A 17,233-nucleotide genomic window follows, 5' to 3' on the forward strand; every position below is an offset into this window, starting at 1 on the left:
TCCTCCTCCTCCTCCTCCTCTTCTTCTTCTTCTTCTTCTTCTTCTTCTTCTTCTTCTTCTTCTTCTTCTTCTTCTTCTTCTATTTTTATACTTTTAAAGTCATATTAATTAATCATTTTTGTTTTTCAAGATAGGGTTTCTCTGTATAGCCTAGCTGTCCTGGAACTCATTCTGTAGACTAGCTGGCCTAAAATACAGAGAGACCTGACTGCTGCTGTCTCCTGAGTGCTGGGATTAAAGCAATGTACTACCACTACCACGACCTGACCTCTTTCCTTTCCTTTTTTTTTTTTTTCCAATTGTAAATTATTTTCCTTTTCTGTGTGGATAGACAAAGATGGAGGCCAGATACAATTTAGGGAATTAAAGCAAAAGCCATTTTAAAGGACTTGACCATTAGTTTAAAAACTGCTGGCATTTTTGCTAAGTTGTATTATTTAACTAATTCTTTTCTCTCTTCACATCTTGTTACAATGGCATACATTCCAGGTGACTGCTTAGAACATTACCATAGCTGTTCTTTCTGGGAAACGATAGCCATCTGAGAGGTCTAATTCTGTAGGTAGGGTGTACCATCATATTCCTGGGACAGAAGCAAGTGTTTAAGGGGCTTGAGTTCTGCCTATAGTTGAACATAATTTGATTTAAATCTCTGATCTAATATTGATTAGATATGGCCTTTAATATGATTTCTAATTGTTTTACACTAAAACTTTGTGGGCATGTGATTTGATACTACAGTTATTCATTCAATCAATCATCCATTTATTTATTTATTTATTTATTTATTTATTTATTTATTATATGTAAGTACACTGTAGCTGTCTTCAGTCACTCCAGAAGAGGGCGTCAGATTTTGTTACGGATGGTTATGAGCCACCATGTGGTTGCTGGGATTTGAACTCAGGACCTTCGGAAGAGCAGTCAGGTGTTCTTATCCACTGAGCCATCTCACCAGCCCCTACAGTTATTCTTGAAATTAGTAATAGAGTTTTAGTTCTTGACAGGTCCATTCAGATATAGTTTGATGTTAGAAGAGGAACTGAAGAATGCAGACCTCAAACCCACCTTCTGTCATCTATTTCCTTTGTGTTTTGGGGTCACATCCTGTTCTCTCGTTTAGCAGTTTCATTTCTTCTTTAATTTCCTCTTTCATTATATTGGGCCATTAATAAGATTCACCTTATAGCTTATAATGAATATTGAATGAAATAATACAAATTTTAAGAACTTATTGGAGGTGTTTCTCTTGGTCTTGGAATAGCTATTATCAGCATTATTTCTATTAAAAACAAGCTAACATCTGGAGAACTTAGCATCTGGAAAGGAATAGTCTAGTTACAACCATGTGGAAGACAGATAAAATCAGAGCTCAGTTGTTTTGGCTAGACCACAGTTTTTGAAAGCTGAAAGCCAGGTACTACTATCTGAAACGATTCTGACCCCAGGTGCGCTCTCATCCTGAGTAGATGACAGCCAGCTGTACTCACTATAGAATGTCTGTAGATGTAGAACTTGATAGACAGCTGTGGAACGTTTTGTTCTTAAAGACTCAAGGCCTTGCCAGAGTTTTGAAGAACCTGTGCTGATGGAAATTGGCAGTGATCCGGATCATAATTGTAGTTGAAAGTCAGAAATATGTAATCCTCTTTACCAGTCCGCCAAACCTAGTGCCTGCTTTAGGAAATTCTTGTGGGGTATGAAAGAACCTGCATGCTGACATAATTACAAAGACTCCATCATAGTGCTGCTTAGAATAGTATAATTGTAAGTTCAGCCACAGAAGACTGAGGCAGGAGGATTACAGGCTCATGGACAGCTTGGACTGCATAGTAAGTCTGAGGTCTGCCTGGACGTCATAGCATTATTCTAAGAACCAAACAACAAAAAGTGAAATCCAATTTTACATATTTATCAATAGAGAATTGATTAAAAGAATTATATATATATATACACATACATACATACATATAATCAATCTATGTGACCAAATTCATTGGATATTATAATAAAATATATTTCTTGATTCAGAAATATATTTACTATAGATAAGCTATGACCAAACCATAATTTAGAATATGATCACATTTTTGTGGTCATTTTTAACCTATATCTGTTCAAATCTATATGCAAACAAAAGAAAAGAGCTTATGAAGTATTTATTAAAAATTTATAGCAAATTTTCTTCAAGGAAAGAAATAACAAAATTTTATTATCTATACTTTTTTACTGAACACCTTTTGCTTTTAGAAAAATCTTTACTTTTGTTTAATCTAGGCATCTGTACCATATATATGTGGCCAGTCATTGTGGAGAGTTTTTGCTTGACTTTACTGTATGATAATTTGTTTTCACTTAAAACCACGAGGCCAGGCGTTTTTCTTTTTATTACAAATAGATTTTTTCTCAGATAATATATCTTGATTATACTTTACCCTCTCTCTACTCCTCCCTGTTCCTCCACACCTCCGACCCATCCAGATCCATTCTTTTTTGTCTCATTAGAAAACAAACAGGCTTCTAAAGGATAATAATAAAATAAAATTTAATAAGGTAAAAAAAAAAACCCTAATTGATTGAAATTGGACAAAACAAACAAGCAGGAGGAAAGGAGCCCAAGAGAAGGCACAGTAATCAGCAAGACCACCTCATCCCCACACTAAAAATCCCATAAAACGCTGAATAGGAGGCCATAATGCCTTTGCAAAGGACCTGCTTCAGTCACTGTGAGTTCATGACTTAGAAGGGTTTTATTTTCCTGGTGTCCTCCATCCCCTCTGGCTCTTATACTCTTGTTATTTATTTATTAATTACTTATTCACTTTACATTCCACTAACTGCCCCCTCCCAGTCATCCCCTTCCACAGTCTTACCCCCTCCCCTTCCCCTTCTCCTCTGGGCAGTTGGGGCTTCCCTGGGTATCCCCCAACCCTGGCACTTCAAGTCTCTGCAAGGCTAGGTGCTTCCTCTCCCACTGAGGCCAGACGAGGCAGCCCAGCTAGAAGAACATATCCCACATACAAGCTTCAGCTATGGGATAGTCCCCATTCCAGTTGTTTGGGACCTACGTGGAGGTCAAGTTGCACATGTGCTACATATGAACCAGGAGACCTAGGTCCAGTTTCAGTATGTTCTTTGGTTGGTGGTTCAGTCTGTAAGAGCCTGAAGGGTCCAGGTTAGTTGACCCTGTTGGCCTTCTTATGGAGTTTCTGTTCTCTTCAGAGTTGGCAATCCTTCCTCCTGTTTTTCCATAAAAGTCCCCAAACTCTATCCATTGTTTGACTGTGGGTGTCTGTATATGTCTGAGTTGGCTGCTGGGTGGAGCCTCTCAGAGGACAACTAGCTCCTGTCTGCAAGCAAAACCGAGTATCATTAATAGTGTTAGGGATTGTTGCTTGCCCATGGGATAGGTCTCAAGTTGTTGTGGTTATTAGTTGGCCTTTCCCTCAGTCTCTGCTCCATGCCCCATGCCTGCGTTTCTTGTAGACATGATAAATTTTGGGTTGAAAGTTTTTTGGGACTGGGGTTCATGCCTGGGTATAGTAGGTGGCCTCTTTGGGTTCTATATCCCCAATGTAGTTGAGTCACAACTAAAGTCACTCTCATTGATTCTTGGTGGCCTCCTATATCTCGGGTCTCTGTCTTGTCTTAGAGATGCCCCCCCCTTCCAACCCTATCAGTTGCAGATTTTCATTTATTCTCATGGCTATCCAGCCATCTCTCCTATCCCTTCCCATATCTGATCCTGAACACCTCCCCCATTCCTCTCCCTATCCCCCTCCCTCCCAGTTCCCTCCCTCCCTCTGCCTCCTAGGACTATTTCATTTCCTCTTCTAAATGAGATTCAAGCTTCCTTGCTTGGGCCTTCTTTCTTGTTTAGCTTCTTTGGGTTTATGAAGTGTAACTTGGTACCTGTATTTTATGGCTAATATCCACTTTGAAGTGGGTACATGCCACACATGTCTTTTGGGGGCTGGGTTCCCTCACTCAGGATGATATTCTCAAGTTCCCTCCATTTGCCTGCAAAATTCATGATGTCTTTGTTTTTAATAGCTGAATAGTAGTCCAATGTATAGATGTACCACTTTTTTTTTTTTAATCCATTCTTCAGTTGAGGGATAGGTTGTTTCCAGTTTCTAGCTATTACAGATAAAGCTTCTATGAACATAGTTGTGCAAGTGTCTTTTGGGGATGTTGTAGCATCTTTTGGGTATATGACTAGGAGTGGTATAGCTGGGTCTTCAATCAAGATGAAGATACAACAAGTTCAAAGTTATGGAATACAGTGAAAACAGTCCTAAGAGGAAAGTTCATAGCACTAAGTGCCTCCTTAAAGACATTAGAAGTTTCTCATATCAGCAATTTAAAACTACACCTGAAAGCTTTAGAAATAAGAAACAAGTACACCAAACAGGAGTAGAAGACAGGAAATAATCAAAATCAGAGCTAAAATCAATCTGAAATAAAGAAAACATTAGAAAGAGTCAATGAAACCAAGAGCTGGTTCTTTGAGAAAATCATCAAAATACATATACCGCAAACCAACTAAGAGACAAAGAAACAGTATCCAAATAAAATCATAAGTGAAAAGGGCAATAGCAACTAACACTAAGGATATTCAAATTCCAAAAACCTGAACTTCACAAAATTGGGAAATCTTAACAAAGTGGACAATTTTCTAGACATGTACCACTTACCAAAGTTAAATTGAGATTAGGTAAACTATTTAAACAGCCCCATAACCCCTAAAGAAAAAGGAGCAGTCATTGAATGTCCCAATCAAAAAAAAAAAAACCAAACCAAAACAAAACAAAAAAATCAGGGCCAGGTAATTTTGGTGCCAGACTTGCAAAGAATTGCCAATTCTAATGCTCCTCAAACTATTACATAAGAAAGAAACAGAAGGAACACTGCCAAACTCATTCTATGAGACCGGTCACCCTGTTTGTATACCACACAATGAGGCACCAAAGAGAACTTCAGGCCAATTTCGTTTATTGAAGCAAAAATACAGTTATACCAAATACACTCAAACCAAATCCAAGTATACATCAAAGACATCATCCATCAAGATTGCTTTGGCTTATCTCAGGGTTGCAAGGATGGTTCAATACATGAAAATCCGTCAAAGTAATTTACTATACAAACTGAAAGAAAAAAATCACATGATTATCTCATCAGATACTGAAAATGCCTTTGATAAAATCCAACAACCCTTCATGTCAAAAGTATTAGAGAAATTAGGGATACAAGGCACATAGCTAAATGTGATCAAAGCAATATATAGCAAGGCAATATCCAACATCAAACAAAACAGAGAGAAGCTTAAAGCATTTCTACTAAATCAGGCACAAGACAAGGATACCCACACTCTCCCTATCTGTCTAATATAGTACTTGAACTTCTAGCCAAAGCAATAAGACAATTAAAGGAGATCAAGTGGAAAGGAAGAAGTCAAAGTATCACTATATGCAGATGCTATGATGGTATGCATATGCGACCCAAAAAATCCTACCAGAGAACTTCTATAGCTGGTAAACACCTTCAGCAAAGTATCTGGATACAAAATTAACTCAAATAAATCAGTAGCCCTCCTTTATAAAAATGATAAACAGATGGAGAAAGAAATTAGGGAAATAACATCTTTTACAATAGCCACAAATAATATAACTCTAATCAAGCAAGTGAAAGATCTGTATGACAAGAACTTCAAATCCCTGAAGAAAGAAATTGTAGAATATATCAGAAGATGGAAAGACCTCTCATGCTCATAAATCAGTAGATTAATGTAGTGAAAATGGTTATCTTACCAAAAGCAATCTACAGATTCAATGCAGTCCTAATCAGAATTCCAACACAACTTTTTGTAGACCTTTAAAGAGCAATTCTCAACTTCATATGGAAAAACAAAAAACCCAGGAGAGCCAAACAATCTTGAACAATAAAAGAAATCAAAGACACAGCAATATACCCACATACCTATGGACATGTGAGTTTTGATAATGGAGCCAAAACCATACAATGAAAAAAATGAGAGCATCTTCAACAAATGGTGTTGCACTAACTGGATGTCTATATTTAGAAGAATGAAAATAGATCCATACTTACCACCCTGCACAAAACTCATGTCCAAGTGGGTTATGGACCTCGACATAATTCCGAATACTCTAAATTTTATAGAAGAGAAAGTGGGAAATAATCTTGAACGCATTGGAACAGGAGACCAGTTCCTGAACAGAACTTCAGTGGCTCAGACTCTAAGGCCAACAATTGATCAATGGGACTTCATGAAACTGCAAAGCTTTTGTAAGGCAAAGGTCCAGGACAGTTTGGCAGCTCACAGATTGGGAAAGGGTCTTCACCAACCCTACATTTGGCAGAGTTAATATACAAAGTTTACGAAGAACTCAAGAAGTTAGATACCAACAACCCAAAGAACCCAATAAAAAATGGTTGTATAGATCTAACAATTCTCAACAGAGGAATCTCTGATGGCCAAGAAGCCCTTAAGGAAATATTCAAAGTCCTTAGTCATCAGAGTAATGTATATCTAAACAACTCTGAGGTTCCATCTTCCATGCATCAGAATAGCTAAGATAAACTCAAGAGATGGCACATGCTGGCAAGAATGTGCGGCAAGGGGGAAAGTCCTCAGTTGCTGGTGGGAGTGCAAACTTCTACAACCACTGGGCTGAGTGTTCCAAAGTTTCTCATTCCTCATGTACGGTCATCCTGGGGTCTCTGTATCTGTTCCCACTGCTGCAGGAGGAGGAAGCGTCTCTGGTGAAGGCTGAGCCTGGCACGCATTATGAGTCTAGCAGAATGTCTAGGAGTCATTTTATTGCTACAGATTTTATGTTTATGTGTATGTTGTTGCTGTTGGTTTGTTGTTGTTTTTAGAACAGTAGTGTTTGTTTTTACCCAAATCCCTAGGCTTTGTAGTCTCAAGTTCTTGGTCACCTAAGCAGTATTGGGTATGGGTTGATGCCAGGCTTTTTTAAAATGTATATAGTCTTAAGTAATAATTTCCTTGTTCAATTCCAGTTGCTGTTTAAGCGTTGTTTGTTTTATTCATTTAGGTCATCGTATCAATGAGTATAGCATTTGCTCAACAGACTGAACTCTCTAGATTATCTGAGGGGAAAGAAAATGCTATACAATCAGAACAAGCACACACTCTGTGTTCTCAAGACAAACACCATTTAAATGACAGCACAACACAAAGTCAAGTTGGTCTTCAGACTTTTGAGGCAACGGACAAGAATTTTCAAGAAGAATTTAAACCGCTTAGCAAAGAGTTAGGAGAATATAGAAAAGCAGTTCCTTTGTCCAATCATGATGACCTTGATGATATACTAAAGTCAGAAGAACATGGACTGGCTATTTCAGAAGAAATATTTTCCAAAGATGAAACATTTATAGTGAGAAAATCTGTAAGTATGACTCCTGGGGTATTTCTTAAAAAGCAAAAAATTTATAAAAGCAAAAATTGGTTTCTTCACTATAAGTACATTTTCAAAAATGTTGCTTAAGGAAGAAGAACAGTATCAGGTCAGCCTGTTTACGTATGACTCTCATTATAGTTTATTAATGATAAAGTACATAGTTAAATGGCAGTAATGCTAATTAGCTAAAACAAAGTCTGTTTGCTTTAGAGGCATTGTACATACCAGTGAAGTGGCTCAGTGGGTCAGACTCCTGTCCCCACAGCTAACACCCAGAGTTCAGTCTGAGACTCAAGTGATTGATGGAGAGAACTGACTTCCTCTAGTTGTCCTCTAACACACATGCACACACACACATACACGGGGGGGGGGGACATATACATGTGTATACTCAGAGATGTGTGTACCCACATACAGACATTAGTTAATTAATTAAATAAAGATGTAATGAAAGCATTGTATTGAATGTTTAAGCAATTAAATCCTGTAAGTTACAACTCTCTTAACTTTGTTTCAGCTAGATTATCCAGTGATTTGGCAAAGCCTATGACTGAAAGATTTATTCAGTTAAATACAAGAACATATAGGAAATTGCCACTTATGTAAAAGAATGATTTAATGCATTTTACTCTCCAGGCTCTAATGATCTTTTTCTTTATGTACTCTCAAATAGAATTATTTCCTCAACAGTTTAGCTGTCTTAATGGATGGAAATAAATCCTACTTTTGCTAAAATCATTTGAATTCAAATGTATGATTATATCTTACTCAGGAGGATAATCAAATAAAACTGCTGTCTCTAGGAATACATAACCTTTGAATGCCCATGACAGTCTCTCTGGGTTCCAGCAGCTGTGATGGGAGAATGACTTAATTACTGTCACTTTAAGGGTGCTCATAGAATCCATTAGTGAGTGGATTTGTTCTGAGTCAAAGAAAGTGATATATGATTGTCTCCTATGAAGAAATCCTCTGGAATGTTATAGAACTGTTGTATAATATAAATTTAATAAATAAAATTTCCTGTTTCCTAAGTACAATTTTAAGATAAAAAAATATACCCTATACTGGGGCATAGAATCTTCACAAGACCAAGTGCCTCTCCTCCCATTGATGGCTGACTAGGCCATCCTCTGATACATATGCAGCTAGAGACACAAGTCCCACCATGTGTTTTCTTTGATTGGTGGTTTAGTCCTAGGGAAGTGGGAGTGGGTGAGTTGGGGAGCAGGGGGAGGGATGGGTAGGGCATTTTCAGAGAGGAGACTAGGAACCGGATAGCACTTGAAATGTAAATAAAGAAAATATCTAATTAAAAAAGGAAGAAACATTTTCACAAGTTTGAGATGATATATATATATATATATATATATATATGATTTAAAAATATCTTCATTTTCCCCCACAAAATGTTGAAAACAATAATGGAGTCAGGGCTTCATTAAAAGTAGAGAGATTATTGAATATCTTTATTTTTCTCCTTTAGAATTATAGTTTAGCTAAACTTACTGATAGATATTTACCTCCTCAAAAACAACACATTGCGTTAATTAACTTCATATTGTTTTTCAATTGTGCTTAAAAGAAATACCAGTTGTTTTTTTTTTTTTTAATTTAAGCTTTATTTAATAATGAAAAAAAGTTCAGGTGTCCTATGGGTGTAATAGAATTGTTTTCATATTCAATGAAAATATCAGTAGTGGCAGGTTTTCACAGTACATGTGTGGTTAAACTTTTTGTTTTTCCTGATAAAGATGCATGATGAGGTGTTGGTGTCAAGTGTGGATACTTCTAGACAGCTCATCTTAAATGAACAGTTGGAAGATATGCGGCAAGAACTTGTGCGACAATATGAAGAACATCAGCAGGCAACAGAAATGTTGAGGCAGGCCCACATGCAACAGATGGAGCGGCAACGAGAAGACCAGGAGCTGCTCCAACAGGAAATCGAGAGACTCAGCGAGCAGTTAACCCAGGTTGGCATGGAGAAGCCTTTCTCTCCCTAACTAGAACAACAGTGACTTTCTGTAGTTTTGTAACCTTTTTTAAAACTTAAAATGCATTTTGCTGGATCTATAAATGGTTGCAGATATTACCATTGGAGTCAATCCATCTGCAGTGTTAGACGCTGAGGGCATACTGGACCCAGATTCATAGTGTTCATCGCCGTGACGTCGTGCATGGAGTTTCCCGTCTGGGTTGCAGAGTAAAACGGGACTCATTGCTCTGGCACGTAGTAGCAGAGGATGCACAGCAGAGGCCTCCTCAGTGTAGACTGCCCTGTGCTGGTGTAGTTCTCTCAGCCTGTAGGCAGGTTCACCTCCGTGAGCCACCAGTTAAGCTCACAGGTTTACTCCCACTATCTTTAATCACCTTGTGAATCACAGTTGGAAATCTGGGGTGGCACATTTCTTTTCATTGATTTGAAAATTGCAAATTTATGTAACATCTTAACCCTCTTTCAACTAAATTTACATTTTCTTTGGTATTTGGGAGCTATATTCTTAACCGGTTGCTATATAAAATATACTCGCAAAATCATTGCAGAAAAGCTCATATGAAAACTCAAAATTTAATTTTGAAAACTAAAAGGAAAAATAGAGAATTCTTGACTTGAATTCCTTCAGATACAAAATAATGGTAAATTTGGGGTTGGAACATAAAATAGGGATCACCGGAGCATTCAGTCTTGCTTTTCTTCACTGTATTTTGTGAGTTCAGACTTCTGAATTTTCAATGCAAATTTGACATAAAAGTATTAATTAAACTGTACAAATCCCTGAATTTTATACATTTAATTAACTTTTTAACCTTTCAAATTTTGCATTGAATTTTATATATGCCTTTTAACCCCTTGTAATGGAATCTGAATTCAGTTTGAAAACCGGCCCATGGTCTCAAGGGGTTAAAAGAAATCTGTGGAATGATTCTGTTTTCTTCTCCTATCACCATCAATATTCTCTCATGACCTTTTTTCTTATTTAGAAATCCTCCATAGATACTGAACACGTGGTTTCAGAGAGAGAAAGGGTTCTGTTAGAGGAGCTGGACGCACTAAAGCAGCTGTCCCTAGCTGGAAGAAAGGAGCTGTGTTGTGAGCTGCGCCACAGCAGTACGCAAACACAGGTAGTGTGGACTTTGGCTCACCCAGGCGCAGTGGCGACAACGCAGTAGGATTTGTTTGTCTTTCTCGTCGGTGTGTGATAGCGTTTTCATAGGCACTGAGCTTAATGTGTTTGTGATTGCTCCCATGGAAGGCAGGCGGAGTACAAATGCCATGCATTCTGCTGGTAATGTGATTCTGGTGTTGCAGTAACAGCAACTGTTGCTCCACCATGCAGCAGCCTAACCGATTTTACTGTCACAGTATACAGCATGCATTCCTTTGAACCCATCCCATGCGTTTCATCTCTGCATCAGAGTGTTTTATCTTTCCTTGATAACACGGAGTTAAACATTATTTCAAGCAGTGTCTACATCATGCTCAGAGGTTTCTGCTTCATCTCATACCACTGTAGAAGTGTGCCTTGCCGTTTCTAAGATGACGGGTTTTCTCTTTGTCTTGTCCTCTCTGCCTTTGCACCAACTTACTCAGGATGGAAATGACAATCAGCAAGTCGAGGAACAGACATTAAAAGACAAGACATTGGAGAGAAAACCTGAAGATGGTCCTCTTGACAGAAACCTGTCCAATGAAAGGTATCGTGTGGACTTGTTTAGCACTGGGTGGAAATGCTGCTTTCAATTCAGTAAATGTTGTCAGAGCTTTAGCTTGTCCATTGTACTCTGTCTTAAAAGTTGTACTCTGTATGAAATCTGACCATGTAGGTAATTGTATAAGAAGGAATGACAATTTTTTTCGTTAATTAGACTAATTTTAAAAATCTTTTGCATGCACTTCAGTTTTTGTTAGTGTTGATCTCAGCTCTCTTTAGTTGTTGTTGAATATTGGACTTTTCTTAATTAACTTTATTTCTCATAATGCTATTTTATATTCTAAAATCATTTCTATTAGTGAGTTTTATGTCTTTATGTCTTCTTTTTTTCATTAACTTTAAGACATTCATTTAGTATTAGGTATTTTGAGAAAACAATATGATAAATATTTCACATTAAATTTCTTTTTGCGTTTGCTGTATAACAAATAAGCACCTTTATTCCACATTCAAGTTTCATAGAAGAGTAAATTAAACACCCAATGGCAACAATACTATTCCTTACTTTGATATCACAGAGATTAATATAAAAATTTTTAACACTACGAGAATAACCTATATTAATTTAAACACTGTTCAGAAAGGCACAGAGCCTTAAACTTGATTTTGTTCAAATGAAAATAATTTCTTTGATTTAAAACTAGAACTATTATCTACTAACAATTTCTGTGACTGTCATCCTCGTGTGTCCTCCACAGTTTCTGTGACTGTCACCCTTGTTTCTGTGACTGTCATTCTTGTGTGTCCTCCTAGTCTCCCTCCTCAGCTCTCAGATGGAATGTGGCTCCTAAGATTTTGGCTTCTCTAGGGGATCATGGCTATGAAACACAATCAGTATGGAATTCAAACAAGGAAGACAGTGTATGAAAATTAGACCTATCATAGCAATGTAAAATAATCTGTTCATTTATTTATTTACTTGCTTATATAAAATGAACATTATACAATAAAATTTTTACTATTTGTTATATTTTATAAATCAGGTATTTAGTTTTTAGATTTTTTTTTTATGGTGAGGTTGATAAAACAAATCTTCATTCTTGTTTTTGACCATCATATGATTTTAGTCAGGTTTTTAAGGTAAAAATTATTTAATACTCTTTTAATCATGGAATTTTACACTTGAACAAATCTTAAGTAATAGTTAAGAAAATAAAACCCTTCTGCTATTTGGTCTTATTTTTAATATTCTTAATTATGTAAGTAGATAACTTGATCTGGATACAAAAATAGAATGTCTTTTCCTTGACAACTACTAAAGGAAAACAACTCCATTTATTACTTCATCCTAAAATAGGTAGGTCATGTGTCTGGGAGGCAGTCAGCTGCCCTCTGGGCTTTAGCACTTGTCTCCCACAGGGTAGAGTTGAGAGAGAAAGCTCTTGTCAGCCAAGGAACCTCCACCACGGAAGTCTGCCCTTTGTCTATAGTTCTTAAGTATAAAGTTTGCTGATATCCTGCTTCCGGTGAATTAAGCAATTAAGATTCATGAGATAATCTTAATCAATATTTATGAAAATACATTTTTGACACAGTTTTAAAGGGCTCACGTTACAGTAAAAATAAACTGTATGAAAACACTTGATCCAGGACAATCCTTCTTTTTTACTTGTTTTAAAAACGTGTATATTTACGAGTAAGATAGAGGGTAGAGGGAAATGTAGGGAGTGACAGTTTTAAGGATTGGCACTGCAGAGATGACTCAGGGGTTAAGAGCACCTAATACTGTTGCAAAGGACCTGGGCTCCCAGAACCCACCAGTAGAAGCTCACAACAGCCTGTACCTGCAGTGCCAAGGGATCCAATGTCATCTTCTGGAGAGCTCCTGCACATATGTGGCACACACATACTCACACAGGTACATTCCTGTACACATAAATAAACATATATAAATTTATTTTACTACCAATGATTATGTCTGAATGCCAAGACATTTCAGAGAAGAGTTAACCAGTCACCTTATTTAAAGTAAATAAATAAACAAGTGAATAAATAGATAAATGACTCTATGGAAAGACATTATTTCTATTTAGTTGAAAAATTTTCACTTTCCAGTTGGCTGAAACGAGTGACGTGTGAAACTAGGTAGGTCCAGTTTTGTCTCTAAGTAAAAATTTGTAAAGGCTGTGACACTTACTTTCGTGTTATCAGACTGAAATGTCACTGTTGGTCTTTTAAGACAGAACTGTGTGCCTATTTGACCTGTTTAAATTTAGGCATCACATTCGTTGTTAGAAATTGTAAAAATAGTGCCACATTTTATTTTGGGCTTTTAGAATCATACTATAAAGTATGTTGTTTGACACACGAAAGGATGAAATACAAAAGATCTGTGTGAGTAACTATAGAGAGTATTGGCGCTCAATACTTTATGTATGCTTAGATCTTTCCACACTCTAACTTTTTTTTTTTTAATGTAATCATTAACCAAGAACCTTAGTGACTTGATTTCTTTTGGATCAATAAAATGATGCCTAAAAAACTGTAAGCTGTATAGAGCTGTTAGAAGAACACAAGTACTTTTATAATTTAGTTTTAAAGTAAGTACAAAACTAGAAGCACTTCATTGTGGTATGATTGTAGATCATTTTAATAGGATCAAGTATTTTCCAATTATGAAGAAGTCTTTTTCTCTCTTCCCCCCCCTTTCTTCTCCTTCCCCTCCTCCTCTTCCTCCTCTTCTTCATTTTGGTTTTTTGAGATGGGGGTTCTCTGTATAGTTTTGGCTGTTCTGGAACTCACTCTGTAGATGGAGCTGGCTCAGACTTTGGCTGCCCCTGCTGGCCTGCCTCTGCCTCTGCCTCCTGAATGCTAGGATTAAAAATGTGCCACCACCACCTGCGTCTATAAGCAGAATGGCATAATAGCAGTGTGTTTTGTTTAGTTTTTAATTAAACATTTTAACAAATGATTCTTTTTCTGTACAGGTACGCTCTCAAAAAAGCTAATAATAGACTTCTGAAGATCTTGTTAGACGTTGTCAAGACAACATCAGCTGCCGAAGAAACAATTGGCCGCCATGTTCTTGGGATTCTGGACCGATCTAGTAAAGGTCAGACAGCTACCAGCCTGCTGTGGAGGTCAGAGGCAGAGGCATCCGCCACGACTTGTGTACCAGAAGGATGTGCAAGAGGTAATGGTTCTGTGTGCTTTTGAAATAATCCACATCTTCCTCAGAGGCTCAGTTCAGGGCACTCCCAGGATATAGAAATGTATGTACAGTGCCACACATTCATGGACTGTCAGACTAAGACCTTAAAGCTGCTTTTCTCAGCCACCATTATTGTACAGCATTTGCAAATGGGTGCCTCAGGACTGTCATCGTCTGTACCCAGGGTTACTACCTGCCTGCTTTCCTTGTCTACTGATAAAGAATAATCCCATGTCACTACTCGGGAATCACATCCATGTGTAAACTAAAAAAGGTTCAAATGGAGAGGTTAAACAAGTGTCTGTAAAACCTACGTTTGTTTTATCTTTGATCTGTCCTCTGATAGGTCTTCCTGCCTTTTTAAGTGTGAAGTGTAGCAGAGTGTGTCTTGTCTGCGGTTGGGACGCAGTTTGCACTTTCCTTTGCTGCTTCTTTTGCCTCCTTGCCATCACCTTGCTGATGGATAGGGTCTGGAATCTGGGGTTAGAAGGTTAAATCTAGTTTGTGTCCACCATCCCTGATCCCTCTCCCCGGCTGGAGGCAGTTCTTCCAAAGTGCTGCTTTATAACCTTGGAGAAATGCAGCTTGCTGAGCTTCCTGTGGAGAAATGAGAAGAAAATAGTTATGGATGGTTTGCTTAATTACAGGTTGGCTATCAGTGTGTTTCTTACCCCAAAGGAAATCTTGATTTAAAATTTTAAATAAACTTAACTGAAAAACACCTCAGTTGAGTTTAAAGATAATCTCTAAAGTGCATTTAGTTAAATAACTGAAATACTAACAGTTATTTTCTTTTCAAATTCAGTCTTTTCACACTTGGTTGGTTGACATTTCAGACCAGCTTTCCTGCACAAGCTGTAGACAAAGGCTATTTACTATGTGTGGATCTTAATGTGTGTATAATAGGATCCTATGTAAAACATGTGAAAGCAAAAATAAAAACAATGATCTTGTTTTACTTAACCATCTAGGGAGGAGTTATCCTGTTCTTCTAGTCAAACTGATACCATGTTGACTTCTACAGTCAAACACTGACTGAGGAAACAGCCTGTAAGCTACAGGCCCTCTCCATGTCAGCTGTTGTCATAGACCAGCAAGCTCACTTCCCAAGCTGTGCTGGAAGTTACCAGAGAGAGGTTGGCAGGTTCACTCAGCACAGAATGCCATGCTACTGTTCATTGACTTGAGAAGGCAGACATCTGGTCCATAAGCTTCTTCTCTTTTAAATTACATTAAAAATTGTCAGTGTAGGAGAAGTGTGTATGTACCCATTAAAATAACCTAGCAGTCATTTCTTATTGACAAGTGTCCCAGCTGGGTTCTACAGCATGTCCTGAGTGTCTGGAAACTTACAACATTGTCTGCACTGCTCCTCTGTGGTAATTCCGCCTACTAGTAACAGGAAGCAAGATCAGAACATAACTGATATTTTGCTTTAAAACATTATATATATATCTCATATAAATCCTCAGAATATTATTTTACTGGTGGCCAGTTGTAGAAGAATAATGCTACAGTGTGAGAGGGAACGTCAGATCCACAGACAAGTATGGTGTTATTTCAAAGATCATTTTGTTAGCCTTAGCATCACTGTGTGTGCTCTCGAGCTAACATTTCATGTTTTTATGATTAGCAGTTTTGTTGGACTTGCTAATAATTTGATATGGCCATCAGTATCACCAAGGAATATCACTGATCCAGTTTTCCTTTTTAAGTATATATTGAATTAAATCAATTTATGATTTTAAAATGTTGAATTTGTCATAAACCCCAATAACATACTTGCTTTACAGTATTAGTAACATGTATGTTAGATTTCACCCTGGCATTTCTTCATATTTCTGGATGGAAGCATTAATGTCTCATTTGATATAACAATTAAGTTTTGATCTGATTTCAGAGTGAGTTTTACTCTTTGGCTTTCTATATGGCTTTTTTTCTTGTAGCCACACATGTGGCCTATTCTCAGTCTTCAAGTCTGAACTTGTTTAGATTTTAAACAGGTATGGACTTGCTAACACTTGAAAAAAAATAAATAATTGACTTATTAGTATTTGCTTCCTTGTGAGAATAATCTGGTTATGAAGCCGAAAGTCAGGGCAAAGCTAGTGTGGACTCACTTGAGCCTTTGGGAATGGTCTGTCCCCTGACAGAATGGTTCCCAGGCCTGTGTTTCCTCTCTGCTGGGAAGCCGGGGTGAAGGCCTGTCTGCCACGGCTTGCTTTTGGCATAGCTGTGCCGTAGATCAGTAGTAGCTCACTGATACTGAGAAGGCACTGTGCTTTCCAGATTCACCCTGGCCTTGACGACATTCATCTCCTTCCTTGCTCGTTGGTTTGTTTGGAGATGGTTTTACTTGGTGTACCAGACTAGCCTTGAACACAGTATGTGGCCCAGACAAGAGAATTTAGGCAAGGTCTCCCCTGTGCCTGGACTATTACATAGAGAAGGCCCTGCCTAAAACCTAAAACCAAACCATGAAACAGAAGCTATTGGGTGTGTCGTGTCTTTATCTTTTGGAGGATGCTCTAGTACCTAATTTTTTGAATCAGCCTTTCCAGAAGCACTGGTATCCCGACCTTTGCATTGTGCTGTGTTTCACAAGGCCTCTGCACTTTGTGCTTGGGCTTGCTCCCTCGTGTGTACAGTATCTTCAGTCTTTTTCTTGTCACTTGCTCCTCTGTACACAAGTCACGCTGCAGACTCCATACTGTTGAAGGCTGTGTTTTGCTTTAAGTGTTGATTGTTCTCAGCTTTGCCCTCCACAGTAAAAGTCAGCACACTGGAAGAGAGAGTATTCTTAACATTTGTTTCTGATGCTTAGATTTGCTCTCATCTTTCTGCTTAAATATGATTAACCTTTCCCAATCTTTAGCAAAACCTCCAAAGTTCAAACAAACTCTAGGACAGTTAACAATCTA

General features: G+C 37.7%; 1 protein-coding gene across 5 annotated transcripts in view; it reads left to right on the top strand.

Annotated features, from left to right (window-relative positions):
* Positions 1 to 17,233, top strand: part of Akap9 (A-kinase anchoring protein 9) — a 146,899-nt gene that overhangs the window by 57,754 nt on the left and 71,912 nt on the right. For 4 of the 5 annotated variants that reach the window (XM_029535100.1, XM_029535101.1, XM_029535102.1 and 1 more), the window contains 5 exons: positions 7,080 to 7,433; positions 9,200 to 9,421; positions 10,431 to 10,571; positions 11,041 to 11,144; positions 14,089 to 14,294. In XM_029535100.1, the coding sequence (XP_029390960.1) occupies positions 7,080 to 7,433; positions 9,200 to 9,421; positions 10,431 to 10,571; positions 11,041 to 11,144; positions 14,089 to 14,294 (1,027 nt within the window). The remainder of the gene's footprint in view (positions 1 to 7,079; positions 7,434 to 9,199; positions 9,422 to 10,430; positions 10,572 to 11,040; positions 11,145 to 14,088; positions 14,295 to 17,233) is intronic. The other variant, XM_029535104.1, reaches the window with a different exon arrangement.

The sequence above is a fragment of the Mus pahari genome, chromosome 2, assembly GCF_900095145.1.
Source record: "Mus pahari chromosome 2, PAHARI_EIJ_v1.1, whole genome shotgun sequence".
Classification (NCBI taxonomy): Eukaryota; Metazoa; Chordata; class Mammalia; order Rodentia; family Muridae; genus Mus; species Mus pahari.